This window comes from Aspergillus lentulus (assembly GCF_001445615.1).
Source record: "Aspergillus lentulus DNA, contig: Alt12, strain: IFM 54703, whole genome shotgun sequence".
Classification (NCBI taxonomy): Eukaryota; Fungi; Ascomycota; class Eurotiomycetes; order Eurotiales; family Aspergillaceae; genus Aspergillus; species Aspergillus lentulus.
This window is the reverse complement of record NW_028322115.1, coordinates 3,141,288-3,155,760: the sequence shown is the minus strand read 5'-3', so window position 1 is coordinate 3,155,760 and position 14,473 is coordinate 3,141,288. Positions and strand designations below refer to the sequence as shown.

At 51.1% G+C, this 14,473-nt stretch overlaps 6 protein-coding genes across 6 annotated transcripts; 1 reads left to right on the top strand and 5 right to left on the bottom strand.

The window, feature by feature from the left end:
• Positions 1–12: 12 nt before the first annotated feature.
• Positions 13–1,608, bottom strand: ALT_6963 (tRNA (uracil(54)-C(5))-methyltransferase; the record flags this gene model as incomplete). The annotated part of the gene is made up of 1 exon (XM_033559489.2): positions 13–1,608. The coding sequence occupies one exon, from the start codon at positions 1,606–1,608 to the stop codon at positions 13–15; it is 1,596 nt and encodes a 531-aa protein (XP_033415380.1).
• Positions 1,609–2,019: 411 nt separating this feature from the next.
• On the top strand, positions 2,020–3,315 carry ALT_6962 (mitochondrial 37S ribosomal protein uS5m; the record flags this gene model as incomplete). Its single annotated transcript, XM_089600160.1, has 1 exon — positions 2,020–3,315. The coding sequence occupies one exon, from the start codon at positions 2,020–2,022 to the stop codon at positions 3,313–3,315; it is 1,296 nt and encodes a 431-aa protein (XP_089455622.1).
• Positions 3,316–3,745: 430 nt separating this feature from the next.
• On the bottom strand, positions 3,746–4,279 carry ALT_6961 (DASH complex subunit DAD3 family protein; the record flags this gene model as incomplete). The annotated part of the gene is made up of 2 exons (XM_033559491.2): positions 3,746–4,012; positions 4,115–4,279. 2 exons carry the CDS (start codon positions 4,277–4,279, stop codon positions 3,746–3,748), a joined length of 432 nt encoding a protein of 143 aa, XP_033415382.2.
• Positions 4,280–5,195: 916 nt separating this feature from the next.
• ALT_6960 (putative serine/threonine protein kinase (Nrc-2)) lies at positions 5,196–7,384 on the bottom strand (the record flags this gene model as incomplete). The annotated part of the gene is made up of 5 exons (XM_033559492.2): positions 5,196–5,535; positions 5,593–5,974; positions 6,044–6,169; positions 6,225–6,398; positions 6,490–7,384. The coding sequence occupies 5 exons, from the start codon at positions 7,382–7,384 to the stop codon at positions 5,196–5,198; spliced, it is 1,917 nt and encodes a 638-aa protein (XP_033415383.2).
• A 1,788-nt stretch (positions 7,385–9,172) lies between these two features.
• ALT_6959 (uncharacterized protein) lies at positions 9,173–11,500 on the bottom strand (the record flags this gene model as incomplete). Its single annotated transcript, XM_033559493.2, has 3 exons — positions 9,173–9,572; positions 9,636–9,707; positions 9,768–11,500. The coding sequence occupies 3 exons, from the start codon at positions 11,498–11,500 to the stop codon at positions 9,173–9,175; spliced, it is 2,205 nt and encodes a 734-aa protein (XP_033415384.2).
• Positions 11,501–12,310: 810 nt separating this feature from the next.
• ALT_6958 (uncharacterized protein) lies at positions 12,311–14,050 on the bottom strand (the record flags this gene model as incomplete). Its single annotated transcript, XM_033559494.2, has 1 exon — positions 12,311–14,050. One exon carries the CDS (start codon positions 14,048–14,050, stop codon positions 12,311–12,313), a length of 1,740 nt encoding a protein of 579 aa, XP_033415385.2.
• Positions 14,051–14,473: the final 423 nt, after the last annotated feature.

Below are 14,473 nucleotides of genomic sequence, written 5' to 3'. Positions count from 1 at the left end.
GTAAAAAAGATGCTAAGATGAAGTGACCGGCACCTTATTCAAAATCGCGACTCCCTCCACATGTCCAGTCTGCGGGAAGAAGTCGAATCCTCGAATACTCTCAATCTCATATCTCGAGTTCGTATCACCCTGAACCATGACCGCGACATCACGCGCCTGAGTGTGCACGTTGCAGCTGACATATACAACCCGTCGCGGACCGTAGGTCAGCAGTTGACGGAGGAAATCATCGCTGCACCCTTTACGCGGCGGGTCAATGACGAGTAGAGTCTGTTCGGGCGGATATGGGACGTTCTTGAAGAGGGTTGCGGCGTCTGCGGCGGCAAAGCCGGTATTGGGGAGGTTGTTGGCGCGGGCGTTCTCGCGGGCGGACGCGATCGAGTCGGCCGCTACATCTACGCCGAGGCTCGATTTGAAGAGAGGAGATAGGGTGATGGTGAAGAGACCGGAGCCGGAGTAGGCGTCGAGAAGGTACTTGATCGGCTTGGGATCTTGCTCGTTATCTTTGGGGAACGCGTGCTGGCGGATGTACTCTGTGAATCCGGAGAGGATTGAGTTGTTGTTCTGGAAGAAAGCGCCGGCTTTGTTGGTGAAGATGTAGTCGTCGATGTATTCAACCGAGGTAGCGTTGTTGTCGGTCACGCATCGCTTCTCTTCGATGTAGTTATCGCGCTCAATGCGAATGACATCGCCAGACTCTGATTCTGGTGGGTTCTCGCCCTCTTTTTGTACGGCGCTGGCCTCTGCCTCGGCCGAGTCCTTCGGGATGCGCCTGGTAGACTCGCGCATCAGAAGCGTTGCACCTTTTTTCGTATACTTGTGTAGGTTCTCGGCAACCCTCTTCCTTTCACTTTTGAGGCCTCGCCGAACAATGTCTGTTCCCAACGGACAATCCTCAATGTCCATATCCATGCGCCGGTTCTTATATGTGAATCCAATCGCAGGAACTTCGGTTGGCACCTCGCCTGACTTCCTCCTCTTGGCTGCGCTGTGGCCCCCAGGAGCGGTGAAATGTGGTGTCAACTTGGTCCGGTATCCGTATTGCAACGGCGAAGGGAAAGTATCGTCAACGGCGGGGATCAGCTCGGGAATGAGGCCCGAGAAATTGGCATACGCTTTCTCGACAATACGCTTCTTGTGCGCCAGCTGGTCTTCGTAAGACATCATCTGCAGCTGACATCCGGAGCATCTGCCAAAGTACCCACATCCAATTGCGGCATCATTGCGCTGGGGCCCTGGCTCAAGCACCTTGATAAAGTCCGTCACACTGTGGGATAAAGGCTCGTGATGCCGGACAACCTTGACAAGCACCTTGTCCCCGGGGACAGTGAAGGGGACGACGTAGACATGATCCTTATTTTCCGAGAGTGCGAGACCATCTCCAGTGGAAGATATCTCTGACACTGTCACTTCAATCTCCGTGAAGAGCTCGGGTAATGCGGGTGATGGAGTGGAAGCTTCGTTTTCCGCCTCTGGTTTATGCTTCTGAAGAAGGTTATCAATGTCGGTCTGAAGGACTTCGTCAAATCCGGAATTCTTCGTCCGATCGGCTCTGCCCTTCTTGCGCCGCTTCGCGTCCGTCTGGGGTTTTCTGGAAGAACTCTGCATGGCGTTTATAGGCAATGGCGCATTGCGATGCGACAAGATATGAGGGAAGTGAGCTTTTTTGGAATGCGCAAAACGACTAGGTTGCGAATTAAAAAGACAATTCTTCAAAGACCGTGAGAAAATCGATCTCACAGCGAACATGAAGCCAGAACTACCGACAGAAATGAAGGTAATCCGTCAAGGTCCGTAGAATAATACACTGGATGGAAGGGTCCCAAAAAAATGGCGGAGAAAAAGAAGTCAGCGGAAAGGGCGGACGCGGATTGGCTGGAGGCTCTCCGCTGAGAATTTCACCGTCCCGTCGATTGTTCCCTTCTGTCCATCTCTCACTTACTCCATCACGCGGCCCATCTATATCGCCAATTCCGCGACATCCCCTCTTTCCTTGCCGGGGAGCTGCAATCCGTCACAATGAGTGTCGTCCGACCGGTTAGATGTCTGTTTTGCAGCTTCTCTCGGCCTGCCTCCGCGGTCCCTCGCGTGCCTCGCCGTCAATTTCATCCTTCCCCAGCGCAGCTCGCCAACCGGAAGCCGAAATTTCCCAATGTCAAGGCCGATAATTTGAAGTCATTGGAGGAGATCTCCCGGTCCCTTAAGCCGGAGGATTTCAAGCCCTACACAGAAGAAGAGAAAGCACGGCTGCAGGAGGAGTATACACCCGAGCAGATGGCCGCGATTGAAGCCGGTGAGGCGGCAATCGATCCCAAGGATCTAGCAGAGCAGTTTGCCATCCGTCGGGATCCGATGAAGCTTCACTATCTGGATGATTTCTCGACCATCGAACCCGGGGTAGACAAGCACGTCCGGGCCCCCGTGACCAACACCGATTACAACGCCGAACTGAAAAGCGAGAGCGACTTCGCAGAAGATTTTGGCCGTTTCCTTGCCGAGCTTCCCAGAGACCCCACCGCCGCCGACTGGGTACGGTTCGCAGAGACTCTTCGTATGACCCATGGCAAGGAGGAGAACGAGTTGAATCCCCACAGTGCTTTGGTTCCCGATCTGCTTGCTCCTGGAGAGTCCATCAGCGGGGAGCGGAAGGAGATCAATTTCTTCAAGGAGACAGACCCGAAGGCCAGAGAGTCAGAAGAGATTACGGATGCATTGAAGCAGCTCCTTTTGACTACCGGATATTCACAAAGGGAGATTCAGGACCTGAGGACGAAGACACTCGTTTCCCACGCGGTTGTCAACCAGACCCGCTTGGGTAAGGTCCGTCGTCAGTACTGCTTGTCGATTGCTGGTAATGGCAACGGGTTGCTCGGAATTGGCGAAGCCAAGTCAGAAGAACCGGCCGATGCTCAGACGCAGTCCAGATACAGAGCTATTCGAAACATGCAGCCCATTCCTCGTTACGAGGACCGGACCATCTTCGGGGATGTCGAGGGTAAGGTGGGAGCTGTTCAGTTGAAATTGATGACCCGCCCTCCTGGTAAGGCTTCTATCTTTGTCATCAGTAGCAGACAGCAGCTGACGAATGCGGTACTAGGATTCGGTCTCCGTTGCCAGCATCTGATCTTTGAAATGTGCCGTGCTTGTGGCATCCACGACCTTGCCGCTCGGGTGGCCCGCTCAAGAAATCCCATGAACACAGTCAAGGCTGCCTACGAGGCTCTGATGAGCCAGCGCAACCCGGAAGACATCGCTCGGGCCCGGGGCAAGAAGCTGGTCGATGTGCGCAAAGTCTACTACTCGGGAAGAGCCTAATCTATCTCTGCAATTTCATTTGATGCACCTCTATCTTCACCCCCACGAATGCCGTCTTTCTACTTGTTTGTCACACAGAGGGACATCTTGACGGGTCTTCATCATGCATAGAGTCGGCTGTATGATTATGGACACAATTTGAGCGGCATTCTCACTCAATGCTTGCTGCGTTACGGCGGTGTATATAATTGTTTTGGACTTCCTTTACTCTCCATGTCTTCTTACCATGTACTTGTACCAAGCCACTGCCATATTATCAAAAACAGTCTATCCATGAAACTAAACTCCGCGCCATATTGTCATGAACCCATCCAATCTATGAAACAAACAACCCGCCATAACGCATCAAAAATCAAATAGGGTAGTACCAATGCCGTCCATGCAGTCCATGCAAACCATTCCCATGTCCATACGCATACAATTAGCTCAGTCACGCATACCTCCCCGTAAAACTAACATCCCCCTCGTATCCCACCCCCTGCCCCTGGAACTGCTCATCCCGCCCCTCCTCATACTGCTGCTGTTGTTGCTGCTGCTGCTCCTCACTCTCATTGATCATCTGCTGTTGCAACACAATACTATACACACTCGCCTTGAGCAGCGTGCACACCGTCGCAGTCTTGCGCTCCAGCAACCGCAACCCATCCAGCGTCAACGAGGTCGGATCCCCTGCCAGCCCGGCCAGTTTATCAGATAACTATCGCCTCATCGTCGTTAGCATCGGACTCGTAGCATGTAGCTAGCTGGCTAGTGGGTTCGTGCAAGCCGATGCGTAGATGTAAGCGTGAGTGTGTCGTACCTTGTTCACATTCCCCAGGAGTCGGGTATACTCGTCCAGGACTTCCTGCTCGAGATCCGAGACGAGGGGGTTCGAGGCGCGCAGGAGAGGATTTTCGTTTGTTATTGGGGAGGAGGGAGCGCAGTCGCGGCTGGCGGTGGCGGGGTCTTCGTCGAAGGACGACATTGCGATTTGTGAGGATGTGGCGGATAAGGAGCTGATATTGAGATTTGGACTGTTGAATGTTCGTCGGTTCGTGATGTCTAGACGTAGATGAGGTGATGAGGTGGTTTGCTCTTGATTTGTTGATTGGGGTAGGATTGTTTGTTTGGGTCTTTGGGTCGTGTTATGGCGGGATCATCCAACTCACTGAGGAAAACACTCCAGCATGTATCTACTGCGTAGTATTTAATTTATAATCTCAAATATTGACCACGAATATTCTACACAGACTTCTATTGCTGTTAATCTTCTGAAATCAAGAAATGCTAGAATCCATTCAGTGACCGCTTGAGTACTCCCATGTCCCGAGGCCAGTCCAGCTCCTCCTATGGACAGTCACAACATTCGTCTCTGCAGGGGAGAACAGATACATGAACACAAAATAGTCGAATAATCCACGGCCGAGTAATTAGTACACTCGACGCTGACCTCCAATGACGGGATGGATCAGAACTGGTGCGCTAATATAACCGAAATCGAAAAACGCCGTCTTCTGCAATAGTGACAGTAATGGAATGGGAAGATGAAACTGTCGCGTCGTGGAATCGAAAAAATATGAGAAAGCCGAAAATCGCCCACAAAGCATGGAACGTCCGAAGACAGGACTCGCAGTCCTAAAAACTGAAAGAAAGTCCACAATCGCCCTGACAAAAGAAGAATGAAAGAATAAAAGCCAATTGGATAGGTCTAGACACGCCAAACTCCAAGTTAATACGTGCAACAGAATATCAACGTTCGAACCCAGATCTTCATGCCGTCATGATCATGAAAGTAACCTCACATCAGAGGTCTGAAAGCGCCGCTCAGGCGGTCTCGTTTTGTCGCAGGAGGACCAAAAAAAAAGCGTATAATTGTCGTTGCGAGCTCATGGATCAACCAGCTAAAAGTCTCCGTCATGATGAAGCGTAACACTATTGAATTCCTCGAAAGGATCGGCCACCTCTCCGTTGGGCGTGGCAAGGCCGGATTCCAGAGGGACACCCTTGGGCTTCGAAGTCCCACCAATATCGACACTGGCGCTCTCCTTGACATTGCGGAAATTCGCCGTGTCCGTTCCGCGACTCTGGTGTGGAATCATGGGCGGTTTCATATGGCGGATGAGTGCCCATTGCGTCTGCCGGAAGAAAGGATGAGTCTTGACATCCGACGCCCCAGCTCGAGCGCCAAGACGCTTGGTTTCATCCTTGATCAGCAACTTGCGGATCAGGGATTTGCATAAACTGCGGATGAAAATGTCAGTTTGCACGAATGAGAGCAAGACTCGACGGCAGACTTACTTCGAGATCTGCTGCACTCCTGCATGCTCTGGAAATTGCACTTCGTCCCTTAGGATGTTTCCAAACGTTGCATTCCTATTCTTGCCCTTGAAGGGCGTGGTCCCGTAGAGCATCTCGTAGATCAAGATGCCCAGAGTCCACCAATCGACCGCGCTGGTATGTCCGCAACCCTTGATGACCTCCGGCGCAATGTACTCTTCGGTGCCAACAAAAGAGTTTGTTCGGAAGTCAGCAATACATGACTTGGTGTCAATGGTGGGTAACGACGTGGCGGAGTTGCCGCTGCGCGCAGGAATCATAGTAGGGGCCCCGCCTGGTCCAGATTGTTTGGACAGATCGAAGTCTGACAGCATGATGTGGCCAGACTGGTGAAGAAGAATGTCTACCAAGATACCGTCATTAGCAACGAGCGATCACTAATATCGTATCAGATTTCCGGAAAAGAACTCACTTTCTGGTTTCAGATCGCGATAGATGAATCCCATGAGATGGAGGTATTCTAGAGCGGCAGTGACTTCTGCTGCATAGAAACGGGCAGCATCCTCCGATATACACTTTCCTGGGCGTGTTTGAAGTGCTGCGCAGTTTGTAATCAGTAAGACGCTCTGGGACAATTGCACTGGGTTGCACACCTCGAAAGAATTCACCGCCGCTGCAGTACTCCATACACAAGTAGAGGTAATCCTCAGACTGGAAAGAGTGGTACAGAGTCACAATGAACGGGTGGTTGCTCGTAGCAAGAATCTCCTGCTCGGCCAGTGCGCGCTTGATCTTGTTTCTCTTGATCATCTCCTTTTTACTCAATACTATTCGGGACATTAGTTTTGTGGTTTCCCAGTAAGTCCAAAGCAATCACTTGAATGGCATTGCATGAACGTCAGAATTGCGGGAGTTTACCTTTCATTGCGTACAAGCGACTCGTCTTCTTCTCACGAACAAGGTAGACCTTGCCTACATCTCCCTTGCCGATCAACTTGATCTTGTCGAAACTGCTAGGGCCAACCTCCACATTCCGGACCTTGATCGAATTCGAACTGTACGTCCTGCGGAAGGCAGCCGCATTGCGAATCTGACCGGGACTCGGGATCTTGCTGTCCGGACCAAGTTTGGGTACGGCAAGTGTACTAATATCGCTATCTCCAGAGGCTCCTACCAGGCTGACTTGAGACTGAGTGGGCCCCGATTGTTCGAGGAGAGGCTCTTTACCCATCTCCGCGGTCTGAGGACGTGCATCCGACTGGCCTTGCGTGAAAAGGCCTTGTGCATTTGGTGCGGACGCAACCCGGCGAAGCTTCCGCGCTAATTCCTCCTTGTTGGCGGTCGTAGCCTGCTCAGCAGCAGAGACACCATCCACCTGCAGTTCAGGGGTGTCCGGAGGGGAGGAGGGGACCGAGCCGTCGTTGCGATGTTGCAGGGAAGGCTGACCCTGGTGAACAAAGTATGGATTGGCAGTGGCAGTAGGAGAGACGCCTTCGTCGAGCGGATTGCCTTCACTTGCGACGGTGGTTGAGCGACTGCGACCGATAGTAGGTAGGAAACGGGATTGTCTAAATGTCGACTTCGCATCCGCCTTGGCGCCGGTGGACGGGCTGGCGTCTCGATCTCGTTCTCGCTCGCTGCTGGAATGAGGAGTGACATTGCTGCTGGAACTATTGATGCGAAAGAAATTCTTTATCCTTGTCGGGAAATGGCTCGATTCGCTGTGTTTTTTGGAAGCCAGGGATAGACCGGGGAAATTCCCACGTTTCTCATTCGTCACACCGGACGGACTAGAAGTGAAAAGCTGCGTCATGCCGGTGGGTAGTGAGATTGAAGATACCACCGAACGTCCACCTGTACCTTGCTATCGAAAGAGCGAGGAGGTCCAAAAATTGCCCGAGGAAGAAAAGGAAGATGAAATGCGGCACAGGAGGATAGACGAAGGGCGAGCCGTGTGGGAGGGCGGCCTGCAACGGACTGGAAACCGCGGGGACAACGTTGGCGGTACAGGTTTGTTGGTTGGTTGAAGATGCCCAGGAAACTCGCTTTAGAGGGACGTGCACCCTGGAACAAGAGAGGCCGCGGGGACGATTCGCATGGGTGGAACTGAGATGTCAAAATATCCCTAAATGATAGATAGAAATACTTTTTCAAACGAGAGACAACAAAGAATCCTTCGATCTACCGAAGAGGATGGGATGGGACAGAAGGGGGCTGAGGGATGTGGGAGAGTAGAGAGGGAGGAGAGAGAACAAGAAAGAGGGAAGCGGAAGTGGAGACGTGGAGGGATTCCAGGCTTAGTCAAGGCCTTGGAGATGGTGAACTAGCGACCAGACTACCTTCACTACGGGGTATAGATAGCCGCTTTATCGAAGTTTGATGGAAGAATGATAGAAGAGAATCATCCGGTAGCTGATATCTCTAATAAGGGTCGTTACAACCACAATGGAGGCGACAATGGAATTATCCAAACTTCAAATATGAGCGATCCACTCGACATATCCAACCATCCAGACATCCAGTATCGGACTACGTACTATTATTTCTTGGGATGTTGTCGCCACTCAGCCACTGAACCCAATCAAACTCCTCCAATGCTGTTCTGTTCGCCTCTTGGCCACGGATTCAACCCAATTCAGCAAAGGATTTAAGTTTCTTCATTCCAGTGAACCGTTTGGACTGAGGTAAGATACGTAGATGGACAGGCACACTCTTCGTCACATTGGCCAGATCTTGTCTTTGCTTCACCCTTTTCTCTCACGGAAAATAGTATGGACGGAAAAGAAAACGCAACACTATACAATGAGTCTTGATGACACTGTCACCCAATATCGAATATCTACCGATCTATTGCCGAAGTTGCCAATCTCGAATTGGAAGTGTCAAAAGATCGGTACCTACGAGTCTACGACCGGAGTACGTTTAGGTACGACTGCGTCACTATCGATATGTGGAGAGAACGTACTAGGGAGAAGCCGAGACTCTGAAATCACAATACTCGTTGGTGGACCTTTTCCCGTTTGTTATCCTGCAAGGAGACCCGGTTTCTCGTCCTTGACAGTGGAGAACCTTTGGGGGCACCAGGACAGCCTAGACCGCATTCTATCAGAGCAGTCTCAGTGATTCTACCTTGGAATGTACAACCAAGTTGCGGAATGTGTACTGACGATGCATTATGAATGAACTGCCTGACGACTTGAGGATACTAACTGATGACGCAGAACTTGCTTTCTGTTCGACTTGGTCTTGCGGGAAGCTCTCAATCAACCTAACAAACTATCATGTATAAAAAAAGTGCTAAACTCCTGCCTTAGAACTATGGTGCTAAGAGCACAAGCCGTCCTGTCGCGAAGTGATATTACTAGCTTCAAGAGCCGGGACCCTCTTAGGGCTAATCCAATGAGCCTGCTCAAGAAGCCATCCTAAACTATGCAGAAACTGATTATACTATGATCGAAGACCAATTAATCGGAGTCTGACCGTTTGACCCCCGAACACCTGCGGGGTCTATGGCCTGAACAGCCGGCTTGGTAATTCCAGATGTAGTCGCTTGTTCTCCTGGTAAATACTATGTGCCACAAGACCCCGTCGCATATGATTGTCAAACTTTTCCCAGCTTTGCGTGCTGGGCCAGGGCCTGCATCTTGTCGTCACCATGACTGATATCGCCCAGATAAGGTCTGTTTAGCAGGCCTTCAACACCAGCGAGGAACGCATGGGCATTGACATTTTGAGACACTGCTAATGCCGTAGATTTCTGAACAAGCAAGCCGTGATCCTTGTTCAAGTACTGCGTGAGTAGTTGGGGGTTGGCCTGCTTCGCGTTGACAGAGCTCGTTTCTTCGCTCAAATCAGTCATACTAGTCGCTGAAGTAGAAGGACGCGGTTCATATGCGATTGTGCTATGCGACTGTGAACTTTTCGAATTCGACGCACTAGCATTTGAAAGCTGCGCAGTGTGCACCGTATCTATTGCGGGAGCTAGGCTGGAATAGCGTCGACTATGGCAACAGAGTTCACATGTTTTAGCTCGACTGTCACTACTGATATAGGGGCGTCCGTACCTTTCCTGATGCGTTTCCAAATCGTTTCCGCTCTGTTGGCCGTGGACGGAGTCGCCGCCTACCGAACGCTTGCTGGTTTTGTCAGCGAAGATATCCTTGAACTAGGCGTGGCAGACATATAGAAACGCTTACTCCTCGCTACGACCAGTAGCCCATGAATCCGTTGTCGATGTATAGGACGACGATGACTTGCTATCGGCGTCCTCATCTGTTTTGAAAGACATCTCGCGACGCCGGACGGGCGCTCGTTGGATTGGCATTTCAGATGCCCAAGGTCTTCTGAGACGTGGTACAACCGGCCTGTAAGTCCCGGCGCCTTTGATCAACTCCGTGGACGATTTCCTTGGAAGGTAGGACTGGACTTTTGCGTTTTTCTCACTGTAGCTATGGGTGTCTGACAACGTCGATTGTATTGAGACTCGTGACAGTCCTTGAATAAGTTCGTTGACGGGATCAACCTTTCGCATGGCGTCCCCCATCATATGCTCTGTAGCACGGGGTTCGGAGGATGACGGTTTCGAAAAGGACGTCCGGCCGTCATTGACGCCTGTTTTTCCATCTCTTGCCTTACCGTCAACGAGATCTCTAGCTCGTGTATTGGCTCTGGCAAACTCCGATCCGGAGTTAGACTTCCGATTGCGTTGGGATAACCTAGAAGCCATCGAAGCATTCCATCCTGAGGATAAGTTTTGAAATTCAAAATAATTGTCCAGACTTCCCACATTTTGACTGGCCTGCCACTGAAAATACGGGTCCATATACTGGTCGGCTGGGAGAACTGGTGGCACAGAACTGACCGGTGATAGCATGGAAAATCCAGGTATCGCATATTGTGAAGCAGAAGGGGGTATTTCCAGATGGAATTGATTGGTCATCATACTTTGAGACAAACAATTGTTCGATTGGGCTGCGGCGCCAGCCCTCTTTTCCTTCTGCTTCCCAGGTTCATTCGAGACTCTGAGGGTTGCTTCCAACTGCTCTTTGTACGACCGCACCACATCTAACTCTCGCACCAAACTCTTCCGCTGTTCGACCAGGGACTTCTTCGCGCAGGGATCCATATCCCAAGTATGCATGGCCATGTATCTATCGAGACTTATAAGCTGAGTTGATAGGGCTGCATAATCGATCGAGATTTGGCTCAGGGATTTGCGCAGTGAGGATTCCAGGAAAGGCCCCATTGAGAGCAGTGGGTGATTGACAGCCGCCATTTGGCCACCGACTTGAAGATAGCCCTGCGGTGCATGGTTTGGAACGAACGAGTCCAGAATTGACGAAGATTGGCTGATGGCGGAAGAGTATCCACCGATCATACTGCTGCATGGAGCTATATCGGATGGTGTAACCAGGCCAGAGGACTGCGCCTGTGATGCGGACGACATGAAAGGAGTGACATTCGATGCACTCAAACCTTGCAAAGATGGAGAAAAGGCGAACGGGTACCCCGCAAGACCATACATAGCATAATTCTGCGGCGCGGGTGCATGAGGCTCCTGAAATGGTGGCTCACATTGAAAATATTGTTGGCTCATCCGCGAGAAGGCCGCATTGGGCTGCGAAATCATGGAGGAACCTAGTGCAACCGGCGCTATAGTCGGAATCAACGTCGAAGACGAGATCCGTGGATCCGATATGTCATTCATACTTATACTTGACAATCTCGCGTGCGTCGCCAGTATCCCTTGAGGTATCGGAGATGACGAGTCGGCACCGGTATGAGGGCAAATATCCTCGAACCGTTCTCTTTTGTCTTTGGCCTTGTACTTGCATTTACCGATCGTCGGAGTAGAGAATGTACCCCGGTCATCTTTGCTTTGGTCAATCGCTGACAGTTTCATCTGAGGTGCAGGACCCTGAGAATCCATTGGAACTATTCGGCCACCAGCAGTGACCCGTTGATGTTTAGGTGATGCGTGCTCCTTGAGAAATCTCGCGAATCCAGCATCAGCTTGAGCGAGAGCTCCTTGTGGAGGATCACTTGGCTGGCGACTAGGGTGGCGTAAACGAGGCCCCGAGGTTGAGTGGGTTCCTTGACTTTGACGCGATCTATTTGACACGTTCCTTGACCCGTTGACTGGACGCTCAGATAAAACACTTCTATCTGCTTTGTGTTGCCGGAGCAAGTTATCTGGACGACATGAAACCGTTAGCATTACCGAGCTTATTGTGCTCGAATGATGACTGCAGAGGCACATACAGCCTAGGGCCTGCGCACTGAATCGACCAAGGTCTATGTGTATATTCTGGCTCATTGCCAGCAAGGTTGGGATGTCATATCTCATTTTCCGTCTTGGGCAAATTTTACTTAGGGAACGTCCAAAGGGAAAGATCAACAAACATGAGACGTGTCAAAGCAGTATGGGAAGACAAGATGCGAGAGAGGTTCTCCTGTGATGTTGTGATGTCCTTGTTGGGGTTTGCGTCGAAGAAACTCACACTGAGTATATAACCGTGCGAATCTAGAAGGTGCACTGGACCCTGCTAGGCCAGTGCGCAAGTGCTCTCGTGAGGAAGGACCACACTTAGATCATGTATGTGAAGTACGTGGATTGTTTTATTATCCGGTAGGAAATTATCATCTAGAATAGTAGATCTCACGTGGCTATTTCATCAGAAATGGCGAGTGCAGCGAACGGCTCGGCTAAACTGGTGTGGCAAGGGCCTGGCGATCCATATCAAACATGTTCCCGAGCCTGGACTGGCTTAAGGATGCTGTGAATATTCCAGGTATCGTCATGTCCGTCTTCGAAAGGAGGTGCAGTCGTCCGATTCCCAGTAAGAGTCGACCCCATCTCCCAGCTTCCAGTCCGCTCATGACCACAGACAACTGCTCCTCCAGCCCCAAATGTCTCCCTATCTGGGCTCTCTGCTGGCTTAACATCCTCATGCGTAGAATTTTTGGCGGTAAGGTCAGCATCGCTTGCCATCTTGCTATTACCCTTGAACCCTCCAGCGCTTGATCTGCGCATACGTCTCATACGGAACCCACGCACAAGGAAAAAGAGTATGGCAGCCAGTGCTAGAGCGACGATTGTAACCACAGCTCCAATCACGCCAGCAATAGCCGGACTTAACCTGTTGTCGGAGGTAGATGTCTTCTTAGCCTTGCCCATCACTCCGGAACAGAACACAGCCGACGATCCGCATTCGAGGCACCACTGCTGAGTCGAACCAAGAGAAAACTTCTCCATCTGCGCGTGGAACTCGGAGTATGGGATCGCATCATTACTTGGACCGTGCCCAAAAAGTGGGTAGGACCGAAATTCGGCGGAGGTTCCTGTTCCGTTACGCAGGAGAAATCGCACGTAGAGCTGAGACTGGTCGGGGTATGTCGGGACTCCTTCAGCTTCGAGGCTAAACAGTTCGAAGACGAGCGACGCCCCGAGGTCAGGACGCGAGTAGAAGTTCTCCTGGCTCGACGATGCGAGCTGCATGAGCGAAGCAAGAGCCACAGCGGGTTCCGAGCCTCCAAAAACAAGGCTCATCTTGCTGTTAGCTCCGCGGTATTGGCTGTTGGTGTCGAAAGCTTCCAAAACATGCGACGCCAGGGTTCTCCCTGCAATTGTGCGTATGTCATTGGATACACTGAGTTCCGACGAGGATAGGTTGCCGTTCGTTGCGTACATATAGTGATCTGCATACCATCGTGCACGTTCGATATCCTCTCGCTGCAAATGGGACAATAATGATTTATTGTGCAATAACTCATATTCAAGGAATTCCGATATGTAGAAGGCGTTGGCATAATTGGCCGAGGAGAGATCATATACTCCCCTCAAGGATTGGCTGTACAAGTGGCCGTAGAATCTCTCCGACTCTTGCGTAAGTTCCTGCACCTCGGGGCTGAATTTGTACTCCAAGTCAGCTACTTCGTGAAGAGTACATCCAAACTGGCCGTCCACAATGATCGATTGAGGATCTGCTAAGCCCACCGTGATCACTTGAGGATACTGATATCCGTTCAGAGGAGCACGAGATAGAGACCCATTAGCGAGCACGAAAGAAGGGTCATAGAATTGCCCATCGTAAACCTGGCCGAGAGGCGGATACAGGCCCTGCATGAAAGCTTGGGCCGATGCCACGGCTGGCTGATCGGCCCTTGAAAGAACGGAGATCTCCTCGGCTTCTAGTGCGTACGGAGATAGGCTCGGTATTCTTGTTCCCACGCCACTCCCGTTGCTATGTATGGCAACATAGCGGTCTCGAAATGCGGACCCGGCGGCATACAATTCACTTGCCCCGTACGGAGTCAACGCTCTTGGGCGAGGCAGAGCGTTCGGGATACTATCCCCGTGAAGTGTATATGCGAAAACCGACCAGACTTGCTCCTTGAGGTCTTGGGCTGCAATCAAGACAGGAAATTGCAAAGCTGCCGCTGCTGCCAGGACCAGGAAGCGTTCGCGAGAGATCAACATCACGATCTGAGAAGCAATTGCTTATCGAATGGTGGGGACTTCAGAGTTGCAAGGCTCTGCGCAGTATGAGCTTGATAGGAGACGTTCCAGATGATCTTATCCAGTCAAGCTTGGGGTAGTAGAATAAAATATAGTCGCTTTCTTCAGCTTACAAGTCAGTTGACGGGAGAATTGCAAGCATCCTGTCGAGTTTTAAGGTACCGAAGGAAAGCATGGCAAAGACGTCTAGACCCCAATCACGACCGTTGGTATCCAACAGTGCTGGTATGGATGTGACGAAATGAATATCATTGCATCAACACTGGAACTGTATCAATATAGACAGAGTGCTTGCAGAAGTTACATGTGTGGTTGTCCCACCGGGCATCCTTCTCTGTTCCATGGTCAAAGGCCTTCAGGTAGATGTATGTATGCCACCCTCAC